The sequence below is a fragment of the Belonocnema kinseyi genome, chromosome 1, assembly GCF_010883055.1.
Source record: "Belonocnema kinseyi isolate 2016_QV_RU_SX_M_011 chromosome 1, B_treatae_v1, whole genome shotgun sequence".
Taxonomy (NCBI): Eukaryota; Metazoa; Arthropoda; class Insecta; order Hymenoptera; family Cynipidae; genus Belonocnema; species Belonocnema kinseyi.
In genome coordinates this window covers 102,915,354-102,938,490 of record NC_046657.1, presented here as the reverse complement: position 1 = coordinate 102,938,490, position 23,137 = coordinate 102,915,354, and the positions used below count along the sequence as shown (strand labels likewise).

The 23,137-nt window shown below is 24.5% G+C and overlaps 1 protein-coding gene across 1 annotated transcript in view; it reads left to right on the top strand.

The window, feature by feature from the left end:
- Positions 1–22,426, top strand: part of LOC117172299 (transcription initiation factor IIB) — a 28,249-nt gene extending 5,823 nt beyond the window's left edge. Inside the window, exons 3-5 of the mRNA XM_033360066.1 lie at positions 1,479–1,665; positions 6,659–7,129; positions 21,314–22,426. Of these exons, the coding sequence (XP_033215957.1) occupies positions 1,479–1,665; positions 6,659–7,129; positions 21,314–21,475 (820 nt within the window). The 3' untranslated portion in view covers positions 21,476–22,426. The remainder of the gene's footprint in view (positions 1–1,478; positions 1,666–6,658; positions 7,130–21,313) is intronic.
- The last annotated feature ends 711 nt before the right edge of the window (positions 22,427–23,137 follow it).

Sequence of the window (23,137 nt, the reverse complement as noted above, 5' to 3'; positions counted from 1 at the left end):
ACTTTTTTTTGGAATATATAGTCCAATTTTGAATACATAAAATGGAGAATTCTGCACTTTTGAATATTTTCAATTGAAGTCTATCTAATATTTAATTTTGAAACTAGAAAACGATGCAATTTTGCATGCTTTTTCGGAATAGTTTAATTTTTAAAATCTTTATTTGAAAAATATTTATTTTTAAAGGTTTAAAATTGAAATTTATTTAATTTTAAAGATGTACAAACAAAATTCTTAAATTTCTTTAAGATTTTAAAATTTAAAAAGTTCCAATATGAAGAATTTTTAAATGACAATAATTAAAATTACAAAAATCTTAATTGTGAAACTTAAACTTTGCATAATTCTTAATTGTAATTTTCAAAAATTATAAAAATTACAGCTCTTTAATTTAAAAAATTAATAATTTAAAGTTCTACAATTTTGAGGACTGACAATTTTGAATATTTTCATTTGAAACCACTTCGATGTTTAATGTGTATTAGAAAATGAATAAGCAATTTTGATGTGTAATGACAAGCAACAAAATAGCACTGACTCTATTTGTTTAATACCATGTCAGCGTAACCTCAATACAATTTTTCATATTTTTTTCAAGTCCAACTTAAATGCGATGACGAGTTGAAAATTTGTGAAATTAAATGACAAGCTCTAAGAAGCGTTCGTCTAGTCCTACATTTTTATAATTATGAAAAAAGGAAAAAAATTTGCTTTTAACTTTTTTATCTTTGGAAAATTTAAGTATAAGCCTCGTTAAAGTTACATAATTGGATCTGAAACTTCATATTTTTGAATCAAAGTAAAAATACTTGGTCGAAAGTTAAACTCTTTTGTTAAAAAATCATCTTTTTGGTTGAAATTTCATTTATTCCAGTTGAAAATTCATTACTTTGCTTGAATGGTTTTTTTTTCGGAAAATTATTTTCTTAACCTGAAAAATTAACTATTCCAGTTTTTGTTAAAAACTGATCTTCCTTAGCCGAAAATCCAACTATTTGGTTAAAAATTAATCGATCCTTTTGAGGATACAGTATTTTTACTTGGAATGTTAGGAATTTTTGTTTAAATATGCACTGATTTTTTAGAATAAGAAGATAAAATAAAAATTTGTTTGAATTATTATTTAAATTCATTGACTTTAGAGTTAAATTCAAGAAATGATTTGACATCCGTACTATACAGAATTATACCTGAAAAAAATGGAGATACTTGGAGAAAATCTGGAAGTGTCAGGGAATTTTTTCCAGGATTTAATATATTTTTCAGGTAAAATAATCTGTACCTCTCACATGTTTTTGGTTAATGCTATCAAGAAGAAGAATTTTACCAAATTTTAAAACATTTCAATAAATATTCGCCAAAATATTTCACGGGGAAGCAAAAGTGTCCCCAAACGGAGACATGACCATATGTGAAATTTCAAAATTAATTATTTTAATTAAAAAAAAAAAAAACTATTTTAAATTTAATTATTTCAGAGTGATAGACGTAGGATCAGAATGGAGAACATTTAGCAACGAAAAAGCAGGGGTTGATCCATCTCGTGTTGGAGGTCCCGAAAATCCATTGCTAAATGGCTCAGATTTGTCAACAATGATTGGACCAGGAACTGGCGCAGCTTCTTTTGACGCATTTGGCGTTTCAAAGTATCAAAATCGACGCACTGTAAGTCGCTTTTCAATATTCATTTAGGGCGTCTAGCTACCTTGACAATCTTTAAAACCTGGAAATCTCTTTGAATTTTCGAGAGAACCTTGAATTTTCATTATTTTGGTATTTTTTTGCCTTGAGTTACTCACGAGAAGCTCGAATTAATTTTTCTTCTTCTTTTACAACCATTATTTTATTGAAATTCGAACAGTAATTAAAACTTAACCTTTTAGTCTATTATTTAAGGAACATATTTCAAAGATTTAAAAACATTTCGAAAATTTGAAATGAGTGCAAAGGGTTTCAAAACATTTTAGAAGATTTGAGAAGAATACGCTAAAATTGCAAATCAATGATTTCATCGAATAAAAAAGATTTCACAAACAAAGATTTAAGAAAATCTCACAAATATTTTTAAAATATTTTAAAGATTTCGCAAAAAATTCCCAAAGATTTGGAACATTTTATAAAGATTATGAGGATTTAAAAGATTTCCAAATATTTAAAAAAATGTTTAAAGGGCAACCCAGATTTCTAACATTTCGAAAGATTTTTTACAGATTATAAATATTTTAAAAATTTCAAATAAAAAAAAAGGTTTAAGAAAAATTTTACAACTACCTCAAATATTTCATACAGATTAAAAAATACAAGAAATCCAAAGATTTCAAAACGGTTATAGTGCACCAGATTTTGAATTATTTTAAACATTTCGAAGATTTGAAACGATTGCAAAAGCATTTAAACATTTTAGAAGATTAGAAAATATTTCACTAAGATTTCAAATAAGTCAATGATTTTAACGAATAAAAAAGCGTTTACACAGATTAGATATATTTTAATTATTTTTAATGAATATAAAAGATTTCAACAAATTTGAGAAGATTTTCAATATTAAAGAAAGCTTATAACAATATTTAAAAATTTTCAAAAAAATTCCCAAAGATTTGAGATTTCAAGGATTTCAAATATTTCACAAAAATTCAAAACAAATTCCAAAATTGTTTTCTGATACAAATTGAAGTGGCTCATTTTTTACATGTATAACCAACAGTTTTTTAATTAAGTTTTTAAATTAATTAATTATTATTTTTTATTATTTGAAAAAGGAAACCTGGAAAAGTTATAAACATTTATTTTATTGATTCAAATTTTCTAAAATGTGACATTTACCACGTTCTAAAATTAAGAATTTGTAAAAAAAAAAATTGCCTTTTTCAAACTATAATCTAGACGGCTTTTAATAAGTTTCTTTTTAAATTTTATTACATTTATATGAAAAAAGGTCGATTTAAATACTGAAACTAAAAAATATACCCTTTTTAAAATGATTAAGAAATGCTGTATTCTTTCAAAAAAAGATTTGAAATTGAAAATTGTGCTGTTTAAAATTGTTCCCTTTCTTAAGTTTTAATTTGATAATTAAAAATGATATGGTTGAATTTTGGAAAGTTTAATCAACAATTTGAACATTTTTAATTTTTAAAGCATCCACATTTATTTAAAATAACTGAAAATTTTAAAGAGTTTTAATATAAAACAAAGTTTTGATAGCACAGTTCTTGGTAATTACAATTTTTTAAAAATTGTAAGTGAAGTTCTGATTCATTAAATTTTTAACATATCGAAGTAGAAATTGATTCATTTCTAATGTTTTCGTTTTAAAATTACTTTATTCGAATATATTTTTTTAGAATAATAGAATTTTTAAGGGTTATGATTGAACATTACTCCATTTTGAACGGCGAAAATAGGGTCAATTTAATTTTTGATCTTATTGTATCAACAATTTAAAAATTATATTATAATTGTTTAATGTAATTAACACATAAAATTCTAGATTTTCAAAAACTAATTAAAATAATAATAATTAATTAAAAGGTTAAAAAATACAATTATTCAATTTAAACGCTTTCATTTAGAGGTAATAAAATTTTTAATCAACCGTCAGAATTCCAATCTTAAATTATTTAATTTTGAATTATTTTGGTACTGGGCGACAACTTTATTTTTACAGTAAATGTTGAAAATAGCGTCGATAAATTATTTTAAAATTCAGCATTTTCAAGCTTCCAAGATGTCAAAATAACTACCGTTTACGAATTTTTAGTTTCTATAAGTCATTTATTTTACAGAACTGACTAATTAAACTTAAATATTTCACTCAGTAAATTTAAGCTAATGACATTTTGGCGATGAAAATTATATTAAACAAATATTTCCAATTCAAATTTAGTGTTATCGAGTAACAAAAGTTAACTTTAGCTTAGTGAAAATAGTTGAAAAATCTAACAATATCAGCTGTTGTGAAAATACAGTTTTTGGTTGGCATTTGACAATAAAGTTACTTTTTCTCATGTCAACTACAAATTTTATTACAGTTGAATACGACTGGCTTCGATTAAATAAAAAATCTTTAAACTCTTTGAAATATTTTGACATATTTTGAAATCGTTCTGATATCTCTTTAAATCCTGATGAAATTAAAAAAAAAGAATTCTTTGTAAATTAATTATTAATTAATTGAAACCTTTAGGACTATTCGTGTATTTGAAAGAATCGTTTGTAATCTTCTGAAATAATTTTTAATCTTTTTGAAATGTTCTAAAAACTTTGTATTTTCGAGAAAATCTTCGGACAAATCATTGAACTAAGAAGTTTTCTGACATATTTTGAAATCTGTGGGAATGTTTGACATTTTTTTCAAGCTTTGTGAAAATCTGGAAATTTTTCTGAAATTAAAAAAAATAGTTTTTAATCTTTGTGAATACATAAAAAACTTTCCAAATCTTTAACATGTTTGAAATCTACTGAAATATTTTGTTATCTTTGAAACCTTTAGGAAAATTTGTGAAATATTTTTAAATTCTTGCAGTCTTTGGAGCCTGAAATCTTCTGAGATATTTTGAAATCTTTGAAACCTTTCTGAAAGTATGGAAATCTTTGTAAAAATTTAAAAATCTTTTTTTTTTATTTAAACGCATAATTCGTTACCATATACTTCATTTTTCAACGAAATCAATTTTTAGTTAAAAAATTAATTTTAATCAAACAACAAAAAAACAACAAATTTTCAACAAGTTAGTTGAATTTTTAATATAAAAACTGAAATCTCAACGAAAAATGTAACAGTTAATATTTTAACTAAAAAATACTTTTACTTTAAATAAAAAACATTTATATTTTCCAACGAAAAGATTAATTTTCTACCAAAAAAGATGGATTCTTAACAAAATACATCAATTTGCAAACAAATAGTTAAAGTTTCAACTAAAGCAGATACATTTTCTACCAAAACCGGATTAGTTAAATTTCCATTAAAAAAAAATTAATGATAGCCCAAAAAGATTAATTTTTGTGAAAGTATGGAAATCTTTGTAACAATGTATTAAATCTTTGTGAATCTTTGAAATCTTTTCCAACCTTTGTGAAAATCTGGAAATTTTTCTGAAATTAAAAAAAAATCGTTTTTTATCTTTGTAAATACATTTAAAACTCTTCAAATATTTAAAATCTTTGAAAAATCTTCTGAAATATTTTGTAATCTTTGAAATCTTTAAGAACATTTATGAAATCTTTTGAAATTCTGGCAGTCTTTGGAATATAAAATCTTCTGATATATTTTGAATTCTTTGAAACCTTTTTGAAAGTATAGAAATCTATGTATAATTTTTAAAAATCTCTTGTAATCTTCTGAAATATTCTTTAATTCTTGAAATAATTTGAAATCGGTAACATTTTTTAAATCCTCAAATGATGTGAACTCTGGAGTTTTCTGACATATTTTGAAATCTTTGAAATCTTTTTTAACCTTTTTGAAGTTCTAGAAGTGTTAATGAAATTTGTAAAAATCGTTTATAATTTTTGTGAATGAATTGACACTTCTAAAATTTTTTTAATATTTAAAATTTTTTAAAAATATTTAGGAATCTTTGTGAAATCTTTGAAATCCTTGTGAAAGTGGGAAAATCTTTGTAGAACTTTAAAACATCGTTTGTAATCTTTGTAAATACATTTAAATCTTTTGAAATCTTTGAAATCTTCTTTGTGAAACCTTTGTGAAAGTATAGAAATCTTTGTGAAATTATTTAATCCTTAAAGGGCACACTTCCGTAAAATTACATAAAGAGCATACTGGGTGTTAAATACCCAAGGGTATTCAAACGTGTGCTATGCCGACGGTGTTGGATAGTTTTTTTATAAAAAAATCAATTAATTATGTTTAATCTATCTAGTTTAAGGAGAAAAAGGTTTCAAAACAGTTTTTGAAACTTAAAGTAGTTAAAAAAAATTTTGTTTGGAAAAAAATTAAAAAATTATTTCTTTCTCTTCCGAGATTCGGCGCTTCAAAAATAAAATTATTCTTATAGTGTTCGTTCGAAGAAAGGTATTTATTCTGAAAAATAAAAGCTTCAATTCAGTGAAAAATGAAAAACCGTATTTTGCGTGATTAAACTATTTTATTGATCTTAAACTGCGTATAAAAATAATAAAAATCAAAATTATGTGAAAATCACATAGAAAAATAGGTTTTCATGTAATTTTTTAATCTGGCGCTATATGTTGCATTTTCTCGAATTCGGTACGCTTTGTTATAGCGCAAATAAGTCGCTGGGTATTTTACACCCAGAATGCCCTTTAAGGGTTAAAATCTTTGTGAAATTTTTTGAAATGCTTGCAATCTTTGAACTCCTTCAAATCTTCTGACCTATTTGGAAATCTTAAGTAATCTTCAAAATATTGTTTATTTTTTGGAAATCCTTGTAAATTGAAAAAACAACTTTCGAAATCTTTGATACCTTTGAAATAGTAAAATATTCGTTAATCTTCAAAATCTTCAAGAAAATTTGTGAAATTTTTTGGAATTTTTGCAATATTTGAAATATTTCTGAAACCTGTTGAAAATTAGTGTACTACACTAAAAAATGGATCGCTCAACCACTTTGAAATTCGTTTATATTTGAGTGTCCACTAAAGATTTCTCTTCACCCCTCTTTAAATATTTCAGATGAGTAGTTCAGATCGAGCCTTAATCAACGCCTTCAGAGAAATAAACGGAATGGCGGATCGTATAAATCTGCCAAAAACGATCGTAGACAGAGCAAATAATCTTTTCAAGCAAGTCCACGACGGGAAAAATTTAAAGGGTCGAGCAAACGACGCCATCGCCTCGGCATGTCTTTATATCGCCTGTCGCCAGGAAGGTGTGCCCAGAACTTTTAAAGAGATTTGCGCTGTGAGCAAGATCAGCAAGAAAGAAATCGGTCGATGTTTCAAGCTGATTTTAAAGGCTCTCGAAACCAGTGTCGAGCTAATCACGACTGGAGACTTCATGTCGAGATTCTGCGCCAATTTGGGTTTGCCTAATGTCGTACAGAGGGCAGCTACTCACATTGCTAGAAAAGCTGTTGAAATTGATATCGTGCCGGGACGATCGCCAATATCTGTCGCTGCTGCTGCGATTTACATGGCCTCTCAAGTAAGTTTTAAATGCAATTTTCACTTAAATCAGAGAGAAATAGAGAGTAACAACTCACTAGAAATTTCAGCTAGTAGTTAAGTGGCGCCCCCAACTCCCACTATACCACCCACCATATCCGCAACCAGAGACTTCAAAATTCCATTTAATAATTAATTTAATTTATAATTTTTTAATTTAATTGATTAAATAATCATTTAAATTAAATTAAAAATTAAAAACATGCCAAGTTTTTTGAGGATTCAAGAGGAGTGTCTACGAAATAAAATCATAAAAATAACTTTTGTTTCCAACTCACCCCCACCCTCACCGAAGCGCCCCAAATATGACCTAGAAATAAAAAAACTACATTTTTACGTATTAATGTTACTTTTTTAGCAATTTCCGTCGTCTTTTTCATACAAAGAATTACTAATGGACCATTTTAATATTCACCATGACTTTTCAAACAATTTTCAATCGCTTATACTAGTGTAAATTATATAAACAATTATTTATTCCACAAAAATGTAAAAAATAATTGTATTTTCCGATTGAAATGTCAATTTTTGGGGCATTAAATTTTTCTAAATAACATTATATAATTATTTAAACAATTATTTATTGTCTATTTTTAAAAGTTCTATAAATTGAGCCTGAGATGTCCAATTTTTTCAAATTGGCAGCCTATGCTACTTTTTGTTGAATAATTACATAATTTTGACACATTTCTTCTAATGTTTAATCAATTTCTATTTATTTAAACCATTTTTATTTGCTCAAGCAGTTATTTTTCGATAACTGAACAAATGAAATAAAATAGAAGGCATGCAATTAATTACTATTTTAAAAGTATTTTTGGGAAAATAATTATTTAAACAAATTATATTATTCAAACAATTTAAAATATAAAATCTATTTAAACCAATAGAAACTTATTAAACATTAAAAGAAATGTAAAACGCAGCATAGGCTGATAGTTGATATCTCTGGCTCAATTTTTAGCAATTTTGAAAATAGAAAATAAATCATTATTTAAATAATTACATAATGTTTCTGGAAAAATGTACTACTCCAATGAAAAACAATTGCATTTCAGTCAGAAAATACGATTATTTTTTTAAACATTTTTTGGGGAAAAATAATTGTTTAAATAATTTACATCTGTTTAAACAATTGAAAATTGCTTAAAAAATCATGACAAATATTTTAATTTTCCGTTAGTAATTTTTGGTATGAAAAAGACGACGGAAATTTCTAGAAAGTAACAATAATACATAAAAATGTAGTTTTTTTAAATTTTTGGTTCATATTTGGGGCGCTTCGGGAAGGGTAGGGGTTAGTTGGAAACGAAAGTTATTATTATGATTTTATTTCGTACACTCCTCTTGAAAGCTAAAAAAACTTGGCATGTTTCGATGAAACCCTGGAACATGAGCTCAATTTGTCGAAAATTCAAAATTTCCCCACGTTAATTAAATGGGATTTTAAAGTGCCCGGTGGCGCGTGTTTAAATTCGATTTTCGAAAAAAAAAGGTATTTTCTTCCTCCGAAAATCGAAAATTTATCCACAAAATACTTGCATTTTCAACCAATCAGTTGAATTTAGGACTGAACAATTTGCTTTAGCCATAATTGAAATAGCTAAATTTTCAGTTAAAAAAAAAACTAATTTTCAAGAAAATTTTAAAATTTTAAATGAAAGTGATGAATTTTCAACTAAAATGATGAATTTTTAACTGTAACAGTTGAATTTTGAATAAAATCTTTTATTAAATTAATTTTCTGCCAAAAAAGACAATGTTGGAACGAAATAGATTAATTTTCAACAAAATAGTTGGGTTTTTAATTTTTAAAAAATCAATTTTCAACTAACAATGGAATAGTTAAATTTTCAGTTTAAAACAGTTAAGTTTTAACATAACTGATAGACTTTCAAATATAATTATGAATATTTAACTGTTTAAAAGGTGTATTTTCATAACAAACAAAAAAATTAATAACAAAAAATAAGAATTCTAAACTAAAATGATAGAATATTCAATTGGAATAGGTACATGTTTAGTTCAATAAATAATAATTTTCAAGCAAGAAAACTAATTTTTGAAAAAATAATTACATTTTCAAAGTGATTTTTCGCATAAAATGAGGAATCTTTTATTGTAATAGTTGAATTTTCAACCAAAAATATAAATTTACAAACAAGAAGATTAATTCTCCACCAAACAATACAATTTTTCCACAAAACACTTGAATTTTCAACCAATTAGTTGAGTTTAGAATTTAAAAAAAATAGAAACTGGGTTTTAGAAGAAAAGAATTTAAAAATCCCTGTTGCAAATCAAAATTTGTCACAATTAAAACTTCCTTCTTTCGAAATTAAAAAAAAGCGAGTGCAAAAACGATAAATTTCCTATTCAAAGTGATTTCTGTGAGAAAAACTCGTAAAATTGACAATTTAAATGACAAGAACATTTAGCCGAGTAAATTATTTATTGCGTTAAAAGTTTTTTTTTTAAATTATTAGTGCGAAATCATAGGATTAAAATGTGTAGGTCCGGGCTGTACGTATTTATATAACAGCAAATAGCTTATTTTTCAACCCAAGAAATTAATTTTTAATGAAAATGATGAATCTTAAATTTAAAAAATAATCATTTTCAACAGACGAGTTTGTTTTTCAACCAAGTAAATTTATCTCTAACACAAAAGATTAATTTTAATACATACGTGAATTGTCAACTAAATAAATTAATTTTCGATGCAGAAACACAAGTTTATATGCAAATTGTTGAACTTTGAACTAGAAAAGGTCAATTTTACACCCGAAATAGTTCAATTTTCTACTGAAATAGTTAATTTTTGAGTTGAAATGTGATTTTAAAGAAACTAGTTATATTTTTAAAAAGATATGAATTTTCATTTAATACCATGAATGTTTCAACAATAAAATTAATTTTCAACAAAAGAGTTCAGTTTTTAATCGCAAGTAGTTGCATTTTCAAGAAAAAAGTAAATTCTTAACGAAAAATGTTTAAAAAATTATATTATAATTTAGAAATATTCGATTTTAAAAATACTACTTCTACTCTAAAAATTACTTGAAGCACTCTCATTTTTTAAATTTCGAAAACAGGAACTTTTTAATTTTGACGAATTTTGACTTGGAACAGGGATTTTTTAAAATTCTTTTCTTCTAAATCCCACTGTAAATTCTCTACAAAAATTCAGGTTCCAGGTCAAAAATTCCTTGTCCCAAGGAAAATTGTATTACTTTACCGAAATTCCCTGTCCTAAAATAAAAATGATAATTATTTTCAGTTATATTCCCTGCAACTGTAGCTAAGTTAAAAATTACTTTTCTTAATTGACAAAAATTACTAAAATATTGACAACTTGAATTTTGCTAGGATCAAAAGTAAATTCCCGGGTTTTTTACAACCCATTTTCTGACTTTTCTTGGTTTCCCGTTAAAGTTACCACCCTGATTATAAATAAATTATATATAGATATATATTTTTTAGAAAGCAGAAGTGTATAGATGAATTAAAATGAAAAAGTTTATTATAGGGCTAATTATTAATGTTTAAATATTAATATTACTATTATTATTAGTAAACTAATATTATCAATGTTTGAAATTTGCAACAATTACAGTTGTTTATAAAATTAATTAATTATATTAGAAAAATAAACAATAGAAAAATATGAATATAATTCAAAATTTTTTTTTTAAATACTCATCTTTCTATTCAATTTTTCTAATATTCAATTATACGTGTTTTCACGAATTTTTTGAATCACTTATTACAGATGTTCTTATTGTTACTAAAAACTTTGTTCTTTCTTTTATATTTATACAAATCATCAAGTTTTTAATGAATTTTAGTGTTTTTTCTATACATAACAATGCAAAGACAGGCCTACCTAATCGGAACGCCATCTATTGGATTTATTTTAACTACGATACCCCTCCGGATGATAAAATAGTAAAATGACAACTACCTCATACACATACACAGGCGATGCATAGGGATGCCTCAAGTAGTGCACATGCAGAAAATTTGTATGTAGTGCAATAAAGTTTTTTGTTATTATTCCTGAACAAAGAGTCCAGGGACGCCCGTTATAATATTTTATAGCACACAAACTTTAATAGTTGAATTTTCAATTTAAAAGATGAATTTTCAAACAAAAAGAATAATTACTACAAAAAAAAACTAATTTTTAAAAAATATTTACATTTTCAAAGGGATGGGTTTTCACCTAAAATGAGGAAACTAATTTTATGAATTTTTTACTGTAATAGTTGAGTTTTCATATAAAATGATTGAATATCCAATTAGAATATATGTGTAATAATGTAAATATAATATATAATATAAACAAAATAATAATGATAGGTATTTACATTATTTAAATTTCGCGGGAAAATGTATCGCTAACGTTTATCGCTTCAAATTGGAAAGGGTGCTTCATTTAAATGGCTTAGGAAGTTGAAGTAATAGAAGACATATTATTCTAGGTAGACAGCCAACCATACAGTTAGAAGATTAATAATTTAAACGCAAAAAGTTGTGTTTCTAAATACATTTTAAACACTTTTTAGTTGTGTTTTCAAATCAGAAAAATAAATTTCGAACCTAAGAAATTAATTTTTAACTAAAGTGATGAATCTTCAACAAAAAATATAAATTTTTAACCGAACAGTTCATGGAATTTCCAACTCGAAGGATTAATTTTCTATAAAAAAAAGACTCGTTATCAACAAAATACATTAATTTACATCTAAACCAAACCAATTTTTAACCAAAATTATAATATTTAAAATGTTAGAAATATAAATGTTTAACTAAAAAAAAAAGTTTTCTACAAAGTAGTTTTTTGTTTCATCAGAAAAAATGATTTTTTAATCAAAAATAGAATAATAAATTTCCAGTCAAAACAATTTTTGAATTAAAAAATATAATTTCAACAAAATAATTTAATTTACAAAGAAAAACTAGAATAGTTAAGTTTGCAGTTAGAAAAGCACACTTGAAAAAAAAGTTCTCAGCAAAATTAATTAATTTTCAACTAAAAATATTAATTTAAAACTAAAAAGAAACGAATTTTCAGCCAAAGAAAATCATTTTTAATCAGTGTGCTGAATTTCCCATAAAAAATATGAATTTAACCATCCAGTAGAAACTTTAACCCAAATGATGAATTTGCTTTAAAAATATGAATTTATTACTAAATATTTTTTTCAATCAAAAAATGAATTCCTAACAAAAAATAGAATAGTTAAATTGCCTACGTAATGGGCAATTTTTAACGGAAAAGATTACGTTTCTATTGAAAAAGGTAAATTTTTTAGAAAAAATGAAGTAATTAAAGTGAATTTTCAACTAAAATGACAAATCTTCAACTGAAAAAAATTAATTTTTAAGCAAATATATGAATTTTCGACCAAAATGATAAATCTTCAACTGAAAAAATTTAATTTTCAACCAAATATATGAATTTTAAACTAAAAAGATCAACTTTCTGCCAAAAATAAAATACTTACATTTTTAGTTTATAAAATTAATTTTCAGCCAAAAAAGAAACTATTTTTTAACGAAATAGTTCAATTTTGAACCACATAAATTAATTTTTATCCAAAAAGAGGAAGTTTTAACTAATAAGAGTATTCTTCTACTAAAAAGGATGGACTTTCAACAAATAGTTGAATTTTCATCCGAAACAGATTAATTTTCATTTAAAAACATAATAATTAAATTTGTATTAAAAACCTAATTCTCAATAAAATCAAAGAAAATTTTCAACGAAATTGTATAATTTTCAACGTAGAAGATTATATTTCCAAAAACAAATTATTATTCGAAAAAAATGGAAAAAATACATTTTCTGTTTACAAAATTAATTCTAGTTAAGAAAAAACTAATTTTCAATCAAATAGATCAATTTTCAACTAATAAGATGATTTTCCTACAAAAATAGACTAATGTTGAACAAAGTATATCCATTTGCAACCTAATATTTGAATTTTTAAAGGAATTTTCAATCAAAAGGAGGAGTTAGTCGCCAAGAAGGTTAAATATTCTCCCACAAATTCGAACTTTCAATAAAATACAGGAATTTAAATCTAAATATTTGAATTTTCACCTTAAGAAGATAAATTTGGAATCAAATATGTACGATATAAATTTTCAGTTAAAACGATTAATTTTTAACAAAATAATTAAATTTTGAACAAAAGAAACGGGTTTGTCAAATAAAGTGATGAATCATAAACCAAATCAATAAATTTTTGACAAAGTAGTTTCACTTCCAAATAAGTAGTTGAATTTTCAACCGAAAAGGAATTTAATTATATACCAAAAATAAGTGAATTCAACCGAAAAATATGAATTTTCAACAAAAAAGTTTGAATCCTCAACCAAAAGAGATTAATTTTCAACCAAATATTTGCGTTTTAACCATAATAATAAAATTAACTTCAACTTTAGTTTTTGAAAACTCCGTAACTCTATTAGGTTTTCCCTGACATTTACTGACTACCGGAAATTACCTGATCTGTAGCAACTCTGTAATTTTAAAAAAGTATTGGGAATGGTGGTCTACCGTTTCGCCACCTGATGCCGAATATTGGAACTAGAAAGAGTAGGTAGAATTTTGAAGATGTATTTTAATTTTTGCATAAAAGTATTTTTACAATTTTTTTGTGAAATATAAAATAATAATTGATTACTGAAAACAAATCTTCATTGAACACAAATAGTTTTAGATAGAATTTCCATCTTATACAGTGAAAAAGCACATTTTTATCAAATAGGTTTTTACAACAAAAAAACAATTATTTTATTATTTCATGTAAGTTTCAAAGCCTTGTAAGCTTAAGCAAACTCTAATTAATGTATGTGGCGACCAATTTCATCCAGCTTATGCAAACAATATGAATAATAGGTGATTCGTATTTAAATACGAATTCTAACCGAACTTTTAGATCAGTTTTCTAAATAGTAAATATTTTATGTACAAAATTAATAAAAATGTACTTAGAGTTAATTTTTGCTTCAAAATAAGTCCATTTAAGTTTATTCCGATAAAGAATTATTTTTATTATCCAATAAATACTTTAAACTCCACAAAAAAAAAACGTTAAAACACTTGTATCCACAAATCGAAATGCTTCGTTAAATTCGCATCTATTCCTTCTAGTTCGGATTTCTGTCACCAGGTGGCGCATCAAAGTTTAACTATTCCCAATATGTTGTAAATGGCAGTGCATGGATATTCAGAACTTACACAAATTAATAAAAAATAAAACGAATACACAAATGAATGAAAAGAAATTTCCGAAAATATATATTATTACCGAGTTATAAAAATTCCCAAATTTCAAATAACGCCCAGATTTTTAATTCACAAAAAATTCCCGAATTTAAAAATATCCGTAACTAAAATTCATCGACATAAAGACCGATTTATAAAATAAACGAGTTATTAAATTCCCACAAATAATTAATTCCCTAAATTTGTAATTGCTGAACATAGCTAATTGATTATTAATTTATGAGCTATTTATGAACTTATAAATTATGCAAATAATTTAATTATTAAATAATTAATCATTTATTTATTATTTTCGACAATTGTAAATTTCAGGAATATAAAAATAATTATTATATCTATATATTATAAACAAGGAATATGATAAATCATAAAATATTTTTTTCTATTACAATTAAATAACGAACTCTTAAATGTGACATTTTTTAAATCAAATAGACTTTGTAAAGAAGCTAAAATATTTTAACATTTTTATAGTTACTTTAAATATGATTATCGAATATTTTTTTATCTTTGGCAACACTCAAATCAATCGAAAGTTATTTTTCGCAGTGTTATAATAAATCTATGTTGAAATTAAATTCTGAGAATTAAGAACAAGAAAATAATTATTATCAGTTTGTTTTTAAATTTATATAAATATCATTTTCATAAAATTTTTCAGAACATTTTTAAAAAGGTTTTTAAATATTTCAGAAGTGTCAGAAAATAATCTACAAGCTTTTAAAGAAACTTTTTTATTTTTTTTATATATATTTTTATATATTTGATGAATTTTCGAAAAATTTTCCCAGTTTTAGAATATTTCTATTCTATTTAAAACGTCTTAAATGCCAGAAAGTATTTTTAACTGACCAGAATAGTTTTTCTCAAAATTTTCAAGTGTCAAAAACTTTCCAAATTATTTTGAAGCTCCTAAAGTTTAGTTTTGAAATCTTAAAAAATCTGCATTTCTAAAAATCTGTTTAAAGTTTAAAATGAATTTTAAATCTCTTTAATTCTAATAAATATATATTGAATTTATTCGATTTTTTATTATTTTTTTATTTTGCAATCTTACGAAATTGAAACATGTTGCATTAAAATCATTTAAAGTATTTTATGAAAATGTAGGAAGTCGTTTGATATGTTTAAAAACCTTTATTAATTTTCTCTTAAAGTTAATTTTTCAAAATAAAAAATTATTTAAAATTTTCTCACTAATATAAGGAAAATTTTTTCTTTTTTTTTAAAACATTTTCAGACCTTTTAAACCTTCTAATCTCTAAACATTATTTTAATTTCTCCTGCATTTTTTTATATTCTGCGAAATAAAAAAAATTGCCTTCAAATTTTTCAGATTGTTCTTTGACAATTTTCGAAATTGTTAAAGATCTATTAAATAATCACTTAGAATTAATTTTTCGATGTAAAAAAATTATTTTCGTTTTTCCTAGGAACCTGAAAAAATGTACTTCAAAATGTTTTGCGGTCTTTTTAAAATTTTCTCTTGAAATTCCTTACAAAACAATTATATCAAAATTGCCCATAAATCTTATGAACTATTTTTTTTCTCTCGACACACTTTGTCAAACTTTAGTTTACCTACAAAAATTTGTAAATCCTGGAAAATTGAAAAAATTGTCAAAGTCTTCCATATTCTTTCACCCCAAATTTTGAAATCTTCAAAACTTAATATTATCCTTTTAAAATCTGAGTTCAGTTTTTTAACACTTTTAGAAAAATGCACAGTGTCATTTTCACAAAAATCACATAAATAAATCGTTTTCTTGATACATTTTTAAGAGTTTGTAATGGATTGACATGCAGGGTGTCTACCGTACCTGTAAAACCTGGAATTGTCAGGGAATTTTTATATACCTGGAAAATCTATAAATGTCAGGGAATTTTTGCGCGAGCGTGTTTAATTTTTTGTTTAAATTCAATTTAAGCCGCAATAGAAAATAGAATAACAATGATTCTTCATTTTTAAAACTAGCTTTATATTACTGTATTTAACTACTTTGATATTTTACAGAAAAATCTTTCAGTTAATAAATTACATTTATATTCAAAATTAATCTTTTTTGGTTGAATTCAACTGTTTCTTATTAAAAATAAAAATCTTTTTTGTTTGATTTATCAGACACTACATTTATCTTTCAGAACTCATCTTTGTGGAAAACTAACTTAATTAGTTGGTGAAAACCTAAACTCTTTTGTTAAAATTAAATTTTTTTGGTTGAAACTTCATAATTTTAATTCAAAATTCATCTTCTGGCAAAAAATTAATTTTCATACTGAAAATTTTCCTATTACAGTTGTTGAAACTTTAACTATTTTGTTTAAAATTCTTTTTTTTTTGTTTTTTTCTATTGAAAATTAGTTTTTTTTTTCACCCGAAAATGTAAATAACTATTCCAATTGAATATTCCATCATTTTAGTTAAAAACTGATCTCTGGTTGTACATTAGTTTTTTAAACTGAGTTTTGCTATTCAATTTTTTGTTGACAATTTATCTTTTTCAATTGGAAATTCATGCGCATATTTGGCTTGAAATTCATCTTTTTGGTTAAAAATTCATCGTTTGGATTTAAATTGAATTATTCCAGTTGAAAATTCACCAGTTTAGTTAGAAATTCATAAGTATTTCTTGCTTAAAATATATCAATTTTATTTGGTTTTAAAAATGCTATTTTTTGATAGAAAATTAATCTTGGCAATTGAAAATTCATCTTTTTGGTTTAAAATTTAACTATTCCAACCAAAGATTTATAATTATGGTTAGAAATTCATCACTTCCATGGAAAGTTTAACTATTTCGTTAAAAATTATTATTCTTTTTTTTTTTTGTTAAAAAATGCTCTTTTTTGACCTAAATTCAACTATTTCGTTGAAAATTCATGTATTTTGTTGAAAAATTGTATTTGTTGATTGAAAATTAATCTTCTTGTTTGACATATTTCAATCATAAAATTCATCATTTTTGTTAGAAATTCATCATTTTTATTGCGAATTTAACTATTTTGTTAAAAATTATATTTTTTTGTGTGTTAAAAATGAACTTTTTTTTACTGAAAATGTATCGATTTTATTTATGGTTCACAATGGCTTTTTTTAGACCTAAATTTAATGATTTCGTTGAAAATTCATGTATTTTGTTGAAAAATTATATTTTTTGGTAGAAAATTAATCTTCGTGTTTGAAAATTCATTTTTCGATTTAAAATTTAACTATTTTCAATCAAAGATTCATCATTTTGGTTAGAAATTCATCACTTTCATAGAAAATTTAACTATTTCGTTAAAAATTATTATTCTTTTCTTTTGTTAAAAATAAATTTTTCCAACTGAAAATTTAAAGATTCCATTTATGGTTAAAAATTGCTCTTTTTAGACCTAAATTCAAATATTTCGTTAAAAATTCATGTATTTTGTTGAAAAATTGTATTTGTTGATAGAAAATTAATCTTTTTGTCTGAAATTTAATCTTTTTGATTTTAAAATGTAACTATTTCAATCATAAAATTCATAATTTTGGTTAGAAATTCGTCACTTTCATTGGAAATTTGACTATTTTGTTAAAAATTATATTTTTTTGTGTATTAAAAATGAACTTTTTTTTACTGAAAATGTATCGATTTCATTTATCTTTGAGAATTGCTATTTTTAGATCTAAATTCAGCGATTTCGTTGAAAATTCACGTACTTTGTTGAAAAATGCTATTTTTTGATAGAAAATTAATATTTGTGTGTGATAATTAATCCTTTTTGTTACGCATTCTTCAGTTTCTTGAGAAATTAGTTTTTTATTAAACTGGTAATATATCTATTTCATTTTAGGTTGAAAATATATCTTCTTTGTTGAAAATTTAAATATTTCAGTTGAAGATTCATTATTTTATTTGAAAATATAAGCTTTTTGTTAAAAATTCGACTATAATAGTTAAAGTTTCAGCATTTTAGTTGAAAATTCATCACTTTGATTGAAACTGTAACTATTTTGTTAAAAAAAGTTTTTTTCATGTTAAAAATTAATTTTTTCAACTAAATTTAACGATATTATTTCTGTTTAGAAATTGATCTTTTTAGATCTAAATTCAACTTTCTTGTTGAAAATTAATATATTTTGTTGAATAATGGTATTTTTTCAAGAAAATTGATCTTCTTCTTTGAAAATTCATCTTTTTTTTTGAACATTTAAGTATTCCAGGTAACTACTCATCATTTTCATTTGAAAATTAATCTTTCTGTTTGGAAATAAAACTGCTTTCTTCAAAGTTAAACTCTTGTTAAACATGAATGTTTTTAGTTTAAAATTATCTATTGCAGTTGAAGATTCGTCATTTTAATTGAAAATTCTTCAATTTGGTTATATTTTTTTCGCGGAAAATTAATTATTTTAACTGAAAATTCAACTTACATTTTTGGTTCAAAACTGATCTTTTGTTATTATTTCAAAATTCAATGTATTTAGTTGAAAATTGAACCATTTTATACTTAAAAGGATGCAAATATATTTAAAAATATCTTGTAATATGAGTTGTCAAAGCTTTATCAATTAAATGTATTATTTAAATTCTTAGAACTGCAACAATATATTTATAATAAATTAACAAAACTCTATACACGTAGACCATTTTCAACTCTCGGTGATAGAGTTCTTAAAATCCCGAGAATTTAAGTTTAGTTTATATAACCAAGAATATGACAGAATTTAGGAGAACTTAAAAGAATTTAAAAGAATTGAAGAATTTATGATTATTAACAATATTTTTATTGTTCAGGTTAGATCAGCGGTTGAATATAAATTATGTTCTAGCTCAGACATATTCAGGAATTACAGTGTTTCATATACGAATTAAAAATTTTCAAATGTATTAATTTATTTCAAACAAAAAAAAGTTGTTTCTACTTTAAAAGTTAACTCTTTAACAAAATACTAGAATTTTCAACAAAATAATTGAATTTTTAACATAACAGCTTAATATTCAACCTAAAAAGACAAACTGCTAACGAAAAAATGTCATAGTTTATATTTTAATAAAAAAAAGAATGAAATTTATAGAACAAATAAAGAATTTTAAAACCAAAAAGACGAATTTCCAATAAATAAAGATTTTTTATTAAAAAAATAAATAAAAGTTCATCTACATTATTGAACCTTTAAACCAGATGACAAGCTTTCTTTATAAAAATTTAATTTTAAAACAAAAAATATGACTGTTCAACAAAACTGATGCATTTTGATGCAAAAAAAGGAAATTTCAAACTAAAAAAATTATTTTTTACCAAAAAAAAACGCGAATTTTTAACTGAAAAATATCAATCTTAAAAAATGGAAAAGTTACATTTTTTGTTAAAAATTGAATTCTAAACCAAAAAAAGAAGTATTTTCCACTAAACAGTGACATTTTCAACCTGACATAAGCCTTCAATCAAAAAAAATTCACAATGGAGTTTTACTTTAACCCAAGTAGTTGAATTTTCAATTAAAAAAGATTAATTTATCATAAGACAATTAAACTTTTAACCAACGAGATAACTTTTAAACTTAAAATATAGTTGCATTTTCATACAATTGTTGACAAAAGTCTTAGTCAAGTTTTCACGATCAAAGTATGAATTTCTCAAAAAAAGTAAGTTTCTACGAAAAAATTGAATTTTAAATCCAAAAAGAAGAATTTTTTCAACCAGAAAGGATGAATTTTTAACAAAATAGTTAAATTCTCTACCAAATAGTTGCATTTTTATCCGAAAAAGATCAATTTTGTACTAAAACAGATGAATTTGTGATAAAATACAATTTTTTTTAGAAGTGGAACTTTCATTTAGAAAATATTTTAGTTCATTTGTCAACACCAAAATATAAATTTGAAACGAAACGTAAATTTTCTACGAAATACTTCAGTTTTCAAGAAAATAGTATAATAGCTTAATTTCTAATCGAACAGTTGCATTTTTATCAAAAAAAAAATTTAATTTCTGCTAAAGCAGATAAACTTTAAAATAAAAAAGAAAAACTTGCAAAAAAAAGAGTTGAATTTGCAACCGAAAAGTTGACGAAAAAATGTAATTTTCTATTAATTAAAATAAATTCTGAGATTCTCATAAATTCTCGAAGAATTTATTTCTCAATAATATTCTCATTCCCGTTACCGTTCTCAAAGTAATATAACCGGCCCAGAACTCTAGCCCTCTACCGCCCACAGTGACATATATGTAACGTTTGGAAGACTTGAGTTTTTTAAAATATGACTTTGAGACGAACAGCAATTTTTAACGCAAGGATTTACATGAAAGTCAGGACGTTAATGAGCTAGAATTTTAGTTTTGTATACACTCCGCCATAGGAATAATATGCGTAAATATCTCAAAATTCATAAAAAAATAAAGTTTTAAGGGCGGTAGGGGGCTAGTGGCAGTAGGTTGGTTTATACGCCTGTTGGGTAACTACGAAAGCGCCAGCAATTTGGAATTATTGGGTAGAAATTTAAATTTGAATTTAATATTAACAAGAGATCTTGTAGTAAATAATTAATTTTAGACCTTAGAATAATATTTTTGAATAAAATGAATTGATATTTATTGCTCTTTTTCGTTAAAATTTATCTAATAACTTTGAGATACCCAATAGTTTGCGTGTTAGATGGCGCTGTTGTCAAAGTCAAAGAGGTACCCTGCAGGCCTATTTCACTTTAGAATGTTTTCGTAAAAATGTATTTAGTAATTATGATTAATATATTTTTTTAAACAATAAATGTTTTCAATTCTCTTAAATGCTCTATAAATACATTTCTAATGAGTTGTCACTCTCTATTACTCTCTGCTGGAATGCACCGCTATTATTAAAAACATGAAATCAAATGGCAATTTCCTATTTGACAGGCTTCAAACGACAAAAAATCGCAGAAGGAAATCGGCGACATTGCTGGCGTCGCTGATGTGACAATCAGACAATCCTACAAATTGATGTACCCACATGCAGTAAAACTCTTCCCCGAGGATTTCACTTTCGCAACTCCCATCGATCAGTTACCCCAGATGTGATACAGTATTTAACACTTACAAAAAAACAAAAAGAAAAAAAAGATGTTTCATAAATTTCGGTTGCATAGAATTAAGCAAGCGTAGATTAACTCCTCGATAATAAGGGTATGAATAATTCTCATGCTTTTCAGTTATCCATCCTCCTGTTCTTGTTAATCGTAGTTGACATTCCTTAAAAAATTTATTGAAAAGAAAAACAAAACGAAAATATCGCCAAGGTTAAATGGAATTGAAAGAAGATATATTTTTCGTATGAAAGAAGAAAGGTAGACTTCATATTTTCTTATTTGAAAGCCTTGTATGGTTGAAAGCAACCACGAAAGTTATATTGACACTTCCCGTTTTTATTTGTTAGTAACGCGTAGTGTCTTGGTTGTTTTTATGCGTTATAATTATTATATAATATAATTGATACTTCTAAAATGAAGAATGTTGACTAAAATTTTTCGAATGGTACTATTGTTTTTAGTACGAAGGTAGAAGCATAAAAACTTTGATAGTAATTGCTTGCGACTGAAAATAGAAAGGAAGCAACTATGGTTTGATAAAAGAAAAGCATATCTTGAAAGCCAAGGACTGTAAAATAATCCAGGAAAAAAGTATTAAGAGTAGTTTTTATTTTGTAAGAATTTAAGCGAACGTTAACACTTGATTGATTAGATACTAGCAAGAAGTTACTGATCTTTTTTTCCTTTTTCCTCGTGTGCAAGTTTCAACATTTTATAGTAGATTTATACTTGATAATTTAAAATCAATTTCCAAGTCTCGTAATTAAAACTAGAAATCTTGAATAGTTCAAGACGCAAAATTGCCTGATCACAAACGCAAATAAAAACTGGTATTGCTTGAAATTGTAAAATTATATGAATAAATTGTAAAAAATTTAGAAAAATAACTTCGAGAGCAAGGAGCGTGTTATGAATGATTAAATATTATAAATAATCTAGGTATTGTTTATAAGATTTTCAAATAAAGAAATGAAATATTTATGTAGAAAATAAAATATAATTTTGCAAAATATTGTGTTGGTAATTAAAAATTGTATAATTAATTTATATATTTAAATATTTTCCCGTTGATTTCTATCAAAAAATGGCTTGAGAAAATTTTGTAGGTGTCGTTTAACTGAAAATTAAAAATTTTGATTCTTCAATAGGTCTACTTACGTTTTCGAGGTCGCTCATTATGATACTTAATTCAACATTTTGAAATTAAAAATAGCAGACCAAATACGGCGGACATATTTTGGTATTCTTGACATTTTTAGTTATTAAAATTTATCAAATAATTATGAATGTTCCTGAAATTGGCATAAAGTTGCCAACTGAAAGGAGTGACATTGAATAAAACGAATTTTTCGGACGAAAAATGCCTGAATGATGCAATTGTTTGTAATATGAACAATAATAATCTCAAGAAGAAATTTATTTATTTTATTGTTTTTATACAAATTTTTTGTAATCTAACTTAAAAAAAGTGAAATTATGGAAAGTCGTAGAAAAACTTATTCTTTCAACAAATAATTTGTTTATAAATTTTTTGTTTTGTTTATTATATAATATTAAAACATCTTTATCTTATGTTCCACTATGCAGGATGGCCGCTGGTCCGGAAAAGCGAGAAATGACCGGTAATTTTATGAAACCGAAAAAACCGGGAAAT